Source organism: Vidua macroura, chromosome 9, assembly GCF_024509145.1.
Source record: "Vidua macroura isolate BioBank_ID:100142 chromosome 9, ASM2450914v1, whole genome shotgun sequence".
Lineage (NCBI taxonomy): Eukaryota > Metazoa > Chordata > Aves > Passeriformes > Viduidae > Vidua > Vidua macroura.
Genome location: NC_071579.1, coordinates 15,421,117 through 15,430,443, shown reverse-complemented (window position 1 = coordinate 15,430,443; position 9,327 = coordinate 15,421,117). Strand labels below are relative to the sequence as shown.

The 9,327-nt window shown below is 40.5% G+C and overlaps 1 protein-coding gene across 1 annotated transcript; it reads left to right on the top strand.

Moving 5' to 3' along the window:
- Positions 1-282: 282 nt before the first annotated feature.
- RWDD3 (RWD domain containing 3) lies at positions 283-8,707 on the top strand. The gene is made up of 4 exons (XM_053985320.1): positions 283-367; positions 5,665-6,143; positions 6,853-6,968; positions 7,067-8,707. Exons 1-4 carry the CDS (start codon positions 283-285, stop codon positions 7,179-7,181), a joined length of 795 nt encoding a protein of 264 aa, XP_053841295.1. The 3' UTR covers positions 7,182-8,707.
- Positions 8,708-9,327: the final 620 nt, after the last annotated feature.

The window sequence follows — 9,327 nt, the reverse complement described above, 5'->3', positions numbered from 1 at the left end:
GTCGTGTACAGCCCGAGGCCGAGCCGGCTCTTCCTCCCGTGGGTCAGATCGTCGCACAGCGCTCCGCACCTTGGGGCAGGGTCGGAGAGACAGGGCCGGGCACAGGGACACACGGACACAGGGACACACGGACACAGGGACACACGGACACAGGGACACACGCCAGGCCGCACAGAGCGGCCATTTTGTTCTCCTCCCAGCGGCGCGGGCCGGGCCGGCGGCGCCCCCTGGCGGTGCAGGCCCCGCGGCCGGCAGGGGGCGCGGCGGCGCGCGCCGGCGGCCATGTCGGAGCTGGCGCGGGAGGAGCTGTCGGCGCTCGCCGCCATCTACTGCGAGCCGGGCGCCTGCGAGGTGCTGGCGGCCTCAGGTGATGCGGCCGCGCTCTCTGCTCCCAGCCCGGGCTCTCCCGGCCCGACCGGGCCCCTGGAGGAAGCGCTCCGGGGCCGCTCACGGCGGGGCTCAGCCCCCGGAGCAGCACGGGCGCACTCGCTCGCTGCTGTCGCTTGTCGCGTGTCCCCGCCCCGCCGGGTGTCTGTGCTGGCGGCCTCGCTTGGGGCGCGGAGCCCAGCGGGCCCTGCTCGGTTATAGTCAGGGTCTGCGGGCCCTGGGGCGAGCCAGGGGCAGCGCTGGGAACGGGCTGGCTGCTCTCTAGGCAGACAAGCAGGGGAAGCTTGTACGCCTTAGCAAGACCAGGTATTTGTCTGGTAATGCTGAGTAGAGTACAGCTGTTGCAGTGCATGAGAAGCATTGGGTTATCGCTGTATTTTTCTGGGATGACCTGGGCACTGTGACGTGCCAGATGTTACTCCTCCTGCTTCGGCAAGATGTGTACGGGTGTAGGCGTTACAGGGTACCGAGGCTCGTGTGTCGTGTCTGCTGTGGGTGGGATGATCGGGTTTGTAATACTTGCTCCCATCAGCCGCTGGATGCTGTAGACAAGGAGTGCGGGGAGTGTCGATGCCTTCATGGTTTCTGCCCCAGCCATGGTGGCCGCTGATCAGAACACAGTATTAAGAGATGGCTTTTTTCAGTCTGTGCTGTGTAGTGTTGTGAAGCTGCCTCTTCAGCAAGGGAGAGTAAATTTCAGTAGTTCCAGTGTATAATAACAGCTCGGTCAGGCTTAAATGCCAGGTAGGATATGCAAATGTTGGTGTCTAGATCCAGGCCATTGGTAAATTTTGCGTAGTGCCTACCACAGATGTGACAACTCTCAGATATTTGCTGGAGAGAGATACACATGCACACATACTCACAGAGTATGCCTGTATTGTGTGCCACAGGTCCCTGGTGTCTGGGAGCTCCTGCAGAGTTGTGCCCAGGTGCCCAGCACAGTGATGGACAGGGAGCAGCTTCCTGCTGGCTGGACTGCAGTTAAGTCCTGGGGAATGCTGCTAAAGATGGATGTAGTGGCCTGCTGTCAGATTTTGTCTGCACATGTATGTATTCAGCTCTAAAGAACTGGGGTTGATAAGGAGGCTTTTTTTTTACTGTGAGGGTGACTAAGTGCTGAAGGCTGCTGGGAGAGATTGTGGAGTCTTCCTCACTTGTGGAGATATTCAGAATATGTGGATATTGTCCTGGGCAGCTGTCCTGTTGTAGGTGACTGTGCTTGAGAAGAGAGGTTGGATGAAGGCATTAGTATCTGCAGGGAGCACAACTAACCACAGTAATCTAAAACCACCAATTTTTGTATCTAGATAGACATGACACACCTTCTGCTCCAGTGCAGGCATGTAATACTGCCATTTAAATTTTAAATTGGTATTTAGGGTTATATTTTTAAAATATGATTGATGAAATGTTTAAACTGAGCTTCATTTTTAAGTGAAAAATTCCAAGAATGTTATTCTGGGCATAGTTTGGAAAAGCAGTATCCAGGCTTATCAGATAATTTTAAAAAACGTGAGCATATCTGAACATTGCATATACACATCTGTTCCTCCAAATCTGTTAAGAAATATAGGCACATTCTTCTCTGTGCTTCATATATGGAAAAATGATTTTGTATTTATAAGTTACCGTAATCTAAAAGGTTTAAAACCCTTCCTGGATATAAAGTGAGGTGCCACAAGTGCACAGTGGGAGTAGACTATTTTATTTATATTGATGTTATGTGATCTTGGAGGGCCTTTAACCAGGCTGTGTTCATGATATGGTAGGATAGTTTTCTACTGGAATTGAAAATACTATTTTACAATAATGATTATTGGTATTTTTCTTACTCTTGGAATTTACTTGTTGGAGCTGCAGAATCTCTAGTCAGTATACAGTTAACTTGTGCTCCAGTCATTAGATTACATTTGGTTTATCTCTTCAAACCATATAAATTGTCATTGACAAAGGGTGCACAGACATAACTTCCAGGAAGACTGTTATGTTATGCAATCTCTAAGACATTAAGAGTAATTTGTGTGTAGATCCATGGGATCAAAAAGGAGGCCACTGGGGATTCGTGGTTTTGAGGAATGTAAGAGAATGCTTTTACAGGTCTCTTGGTATGGTAAAAACTTGGCTTTTTGGAATTTAACAATGAAGTATTCAGAATGTAAAATGTGTTTTTATCAAAACCAGTGTGTGGATGAATTTAAATAAACTAATTACAGCGTCTTTTTTACCTTACATATCTATTTGCAAAGATTAGTGTAACAGATAGAAATCCATAATTTAATTATTAATCTCTTCTCTTTTGGTCTGTTCACCAAGCTTGCTATAAAAATATATTTAGATATTCTAAGCTTGTACGTTAGTAGGTGCCATTTTCTGAATTTAAAAATAGACTGCATGTGTTGCATAAAATGCCTTTGGGCAGGAGAGGAGGGGGATATCTGTCTGGTTAACATGGAACATAAGAAAAAATCTGAAGTATGCTAGAGCTAAATATACTGATAAGCATGCTGCTATGGGGGAAATGAGTTAAAATGTATTGAGTTTAGTCTGATTAGCACATTAAATGCCAGCAGAACAGTCATACCCAACCTTTTATTTCAGAAATAATCATCATGTTGCTGTGAGGACAACTCGGCCCTTGTAGCATGTGCAAACAAAGGAAATATTTCTTTGGAGCCAGGTTGCGCAGGGCGCCGGTGGTTTGCTCTTTGTTCTGCCAGTGTCTGCAGCGCTGGTGCAGAAAATGGACGCTGCAGGGTTTAAATAAACTTTAGATGCTGTAGCCCTGCAAAGGTTTTGAACTGATTCTTCTTTTTAAAAGTAAGTCTGAAGCAGATGTAAATGAGCATGGCTGGGCTTTTCTTGATGGCTCAGGATGATACACCTTGGGATGCGAGGCTGTTCTGCCTCCTTCAGATTAGTTCATCACAAGGAAAGGTGTGAGATTTTTGCAGGTTTAAGAATAAGATCACTGCAGCAGGAGGCCCTTGTCGGAGGAGCAGGGTCTATCCCTCTGTTGCTTCTGAGTTGGTGAGATCTGTTGTGACAAGCTAGTGGAAAAATCTTAGGAGGATTATCAGAAAGGTAACATGTTTTTCTGTCACTGTAATTAAGCTGGTTTTTCAACTTATATAGGCCGTGCATTTTAAAATCTCGTGGCAACATAGTTTAAAACAAAGTGATTTGCAGGCAGGATTTCAATAATGCTCGTCCCATTCAGCAGATGCCAGCTGGCTGTGTACCAGGTGGCTGCCCTGAGTGGAGGCAGCTGAGGGACATGGGGCAGCAGCAGTGTCTGGTGCTGTGGTTGTGTGTGCAGACACCTCCGTGGTGGCCAGGAGGGTGCTGGGAGCCGCAGGTCACGCAGGGCAGGTTTGCTGCCTGTGTCTGTGATTATGTGTGCTGAGCCCAGCGTAATGGCAGAGGAGCTACTGCTGCTGGTGCCCAGCAAGAAACATTTGTCAGGGCAGCAGAAGACAGAAATTAGGAGTGGGAAGGCTTGAGGTCCTCCTCAGTAGCTACTGACCATGTGCAAGAGTCTTCTTCCGAGGCTGGTGTTTTTCTGAGGAATACATTTGTCTTAAAAGTAGTATGGAACCTTTGATAGGGACTTGGACAATAGAAGACAAACTCCTTTTGGCAGGAAATTACTTCTTTGGCATGTGGTGCCTATGAATATGGGCATGGTTGGGTGTGATTTCATTGAATTCAATGGAATTGCATCTACTGCTTTCATCATTGGATTTGACTTGGAAACTTCTTCATAGTACTGCTAGATTTTGATTATTGGGTTTGGACGGTTTGCTGATTTTATTTTGTGACTTCTCTGACCTTGAGAGTTCTTTGTGTAACCCAGGAAGGAGGTTTGAAAACAAGCCCTTGGATAAGCTCTCTGAAGTACTTCTATCTGTCCAAGTCACTTTTAGGTTCTTTTACTTTTTTAAGGTTTCAAATATAAAATCATACATTTTATGTGAGAGGCACTTTGAGAGGTTGGTTAGTGGCATCAGTAATACTAATCAAACATAATTCATCTGACTGTCATGTAAAGGAAGGCAAGGTGGAGGGGGAAGAGTGTAAGTCACTTCAAAAGACCTGCTCTGAAACTCAGCTCTCCTCTAATCTGCCTTTCAAATCTGGCATCTCCTGCCCTCATAGAGTGAATCAACCTGACATTTTAGCAATTTTTGAAAGAAAAGGAGTGAAGTGTTTAGAATGCATCAAAGGGGTGAAGCAGAGAACATCTGAAGATCATCATCTTTTGTCTGATTGATGCCCTCTTGCTTCATGGCAGAGGAGTGAAAATAGGTTAGGTCTTTGTCCGTGCTTTTCATTTTGTCAAGTTTTGTATTGTTTTTCTGTGAAACTTCTAGTTAAGAAGGCTTTATTTAATGAAATACTGTAAATAACTTTCATATTAAGCATCTTTGATTATATGATGTATCAGGATGATGTGGTCTTCAGCCTTTCCTGCTGCATACTGAATGTATCCTTTTCACTCTGAAAATAATTCTATTCTTCAGTAGACCTACAACAGATTTTGAGCAGCTATGAAGATATATAAACATGCATTAATATGAGTACATGCATATTTATATATATAGTATCTAGGGTCAGGTGTCCAACAGAGATGGTTTCCTTATGTCAGTCCAACTGTTGTAGAGGAGTTGGCAGAAAAGATTTAAGTGTATTTTCTCTGCAAGTTGTAGGGGACAAAGAATCTGACTTCTTTTTTTCCAAGTCTCTGCTTAGAACTGCTTTTGAGTGATTGTCTTAAAAAATACCTGGTGCAAGTCTGTTTGCCTTGCATTAGTGTTGATGTTAGAAGTATTACAGATTTCTTTAGGAGTAAATTCAAGGCAGTGCTGAATCCATCTGGAAAAGTCACTATTTTCAGTTGTCTTTGCTTTTCCTTGCTTTTGCTGTTGAGCTGTGGAAGCTGAGTTATGTGTTTGAGAGAGACAATTCTTTATTACTGGCTTGTCTAGACTTTGAAAGAGCCAAAAGGTGTGAATGCTTTTTAGAATGTGTTAATAACTTTCCTTCTACTATGTTATAGAAGTGTTTCATTTCAGGATTCCCTGCAGGTGTAGCTTGAGCCATTGGTTGCAAGCCCCGACCCTGCAGAAAAAAAAAAAAAAATCACCCCCTCTTATTTTATAGGAAATGTCAATTATTTGAGTTGAATTGTTAAAGAAAATAACATGATTTAATGATATATATGTATTTCAACTTCAAGCAAACTATTAATGTTGGGGTTTTTTTTCTGTTTTCCAGAGATACATGGGATCTCATTTAGAATTCAAATCAGTGCAAAAGAAGTGCTGGATACAGATGTACTTTTAAAGCTGTTGTTTCATTTACCAGTCAATTACCCATCAACTCTACCAGATATTTCTGTTAACTCAGACCAGCTTACAAGGGCCCAGTGCATGGATGTGAAAGAGAAATTACTTGAACAAGCAAAGAAGCATCTTTCTGAACCCATGGTACACGATCTGATTCTTTGGGTACAGCAGCATCTTAAAGAAGTCATTAAGCAATCAGCAACAGTTTCAAATGAAAAAACTACTTTGTCAAAAGGAACAGAAGATGGTATCTGGATGCTCCTTTTGCATTTAGATCACATGAGAGCAAAGGCAAAATATGTGAAAACTGTGGAAAAATGGGCTTCAAATTTAAGGCTGACTGGAAGACTGATGTTCATGGGCAAGATAATATTGATTCTTCTTCAGGGTGACAGGAGCAGCATTAAGGTGCAGGAACAATGACTGCTGACTCGTTCTATTGATTTACCATTGAAACCTCTATGTCTGAATATTTTGTGTGTGTTTTTCTAAGATTAACAATTTTGGAAGCAAATTGATCATTATGAGAGTAGGAAGACCCAGCAACTTTATTCTGTATTTAAGAAAAAGAAAGTGTTCTGTCTACAGTGATAGCTGTAGACCTGTGGCCTGTATTGCTTTGCTTTCCACTGGAATTATACCCCCATATCCCTTTGTTTCCTCACCTTAATATACCTAGATTCAGTTTCCCATATTTCCCAAATGTCACAGGAAGTGGAAAAAATTTTGGTGAGGAATTAGTAACAGGCATATTTCTAAATCATTGCTAACTGTCTCTTTCCTTAACTTAAAACCACGTGGTACTCCTAATGTATACCTGAGCTTTGAAATTCTTGTCTGTACTTAAAAACTCCCACTGTCTTAGGTGGGTTTTTGTGGTGATGTTGGAGGAGAATGTTTTGGCTTTTCTAACTCATGTTCTCTCAATCAGTTAGGCCTACTTAACTTAGAACTGATGAATAGAAGCAGTCGTGCACTTTTTGGCATGGCACTTTCAAAGTTTCATTGCTATGTTCAGAAAAAAAAGACTACATTTTGAGTGAGCTTTTGCATTTTACTAAACTTTGGAAATACTAGGTGACATGTAATATTTTGGGATTTTTTTTTTGTCATTTAGGAATACTTGATTCTTCAGAAAACTTCAAAGGTAGATGTGGACTCAAGTGGAAAGAAATGCAAAGAGAAAATGATGAGAGTACTGTGTGAGACAGAAGTACAGTCCCAGCATAAAAGGTATAATTTAGTACTGTTGTGGATAGAAAAGTAACAGAATCTATAATTACATTCTGACAAATCCAGGCATATTCATGAGTTTCCCTTTTACAATGTAGGTTTCAGACGTTTGAAGTCAAAGAATACTCGGCACCGGAGGAGCTACAAAAGGAATTTGAAACTGCAGGACTTACAACTCTTTTCTCTGAGTTTGTGCTTCCTCTCTTGAAATAAAATGAAAAGAAACCACTGGACCTTTGACCAAAGCAGTAATTGACTGCAGATGCTGATAGAAGACAAAAGGACTAATGTGGCAAAACAATGTTGAAGCTTTTCTGCAAAAAATACCAGTAGTAGTCATCCTTTTGCAAGAAGAAGGCAATTAATACATTAAGAACTTGTAATTTTTTGAGATTTATGTCAAAAAACAATGTGATGTTGGTTGTTATAATTGCATGGCAAGCATGAGAGACTGGGAAGAAATAATGCTAAAAAAATAGTCTTATAGTCAGACTCTATTTTATAGACCCTGTTTTTCAATGTTCTGTTTCTTCTCTCTCATGGTAGAATTTGTCAATAATGGCCTGTGAGAGTGCATGATTAATTTTGCTTTGGAAGACTGTATGAAGATATTTCCATAAAAAAAACATAGCAAAAACACATTTGAATATGTGAGGACAGCATATACTTAATGTCCCTTAGGAGTTCATCTGCTAATTTTTCATTCTCCCTTTATTGACTACAAATACTAGATAGTTGATTTGAAGAAAAAGCTCAAGTCACTTGAGGCCTGAAAAAACTTAGAAGTGTCTTTTTGAATGTTAGTTTTTATTCTAAAATTTGTAAAAACATCCACATAGAGGATTTAAATTGATAAAAAGCTGAGGTAGAGCCAATTGTAATATTTTCTTTGATAGTTTACAGATGTCTTTTTGCACTTTATCTGGTTTTACTGTCTGTGCAGCTTCAGTTACCTTGATTCAATTAAACTGTTGGAGCAGTATATATGCAGACTTCAGTCTTCCATCTTTCAAGGCTTCTGCCAAGTTGCTTTTGTTTCTTTATTTGGGTTTTTTTTAATTGGTCACTGGCTTTGGCCAACCTGTAATTTTTTTAATCAGTAGTTTGTGTTTTACATCTGTATAGCGTTACAAATTATATGCATAATTTTAGGAATTGTGCAAATTTTACAAGTTCTGTTTACCTAGGGAAGATTGGATACTTATTTATTACAATTATTAATGTGAGTCCTTTAGTTTCTATTTTACCTGAAACCATTCTCTAACAAGACTAGATAAATTATCCAGTAATAAAAAATTTGCAATCATGATTTTCTTAGTAGCTAGCACTGCCGTTTGCCATTTCAATTGGCTTTAGCATGTAGCATATGCTTTACTGCTCTCTAAAATTCAGTCACAGAAACCAAATGTCTCATGTATTCTGTAATTAAAGAGATTTGATCAATTCAGTATAAACTAATTTATTTCCATTGTTCTGGGGGAAGACCAGTACTATTTGTTTAGTTCCGAAAGTGTGGTTTGGCAAATAATTATGTAAGATCTGATTTCCTGTTCCATGCTCAGACCATGAGATCATACCTCTTCCTTTATATATTCTAGAAAAGCAACTAAAGCAGACTAGGAAGAGTTTTATATTTTACTGTTTGAATTATCAGATGTATAATGGATTGCATATTGTTTGAAAGTTTCTGAAGTTTTTCAGGAGTTTGGTGATTTTCCTAATATAGAGTGTCTCAAATATGTATGTTGCATGTTATTTTATGCACTGATGCAAATTTACTGAGATAGTAGCAAAGTTGTTCTTAGTGAGTCTTTCATTTTTACCACATACAGTACTTCGGGCTCAGTAGAAAAGAGACTGGGTTGAACAGGTTTTACAAACCTGTTCTATATTTTTTTGAAATTGCTTCCCGAGGGACAGGAAATCTAATTTTCTATCATTTTAAGTGCACGTGAAGATGAATTCTTACTTTTCCAAAGAAGAATAAAACAGAAGTATCTTTAAAATATTAAAATAACTTGTATTTTAAATTACAGTTTCCAGAATCGAGCTGTTCTCAGGTGTTGAAAAAACGCGTGTCAGTGCAGTATAAAGTTTTGAAAAGCTGCAGAGGGTCTCTCCTTATACTGTGGGACAGATCTGACAAATAATAAACTCAAGAAAAGGCCTATGCATGTACAGTATAAGAAAACATAATCAGTATCTCTGTGTAAACCTAAATGTTGTAAGATTTTGCCAGATGCATTGTAAATTTGCTGATTTTAGGAATCAGGTTGAATGGCATTACCTACTCATGTGATCTCAAAATGCGTGTGACTTCAAAAATAATTGAGGCATAGGTTATTGCAAGATTAGATGC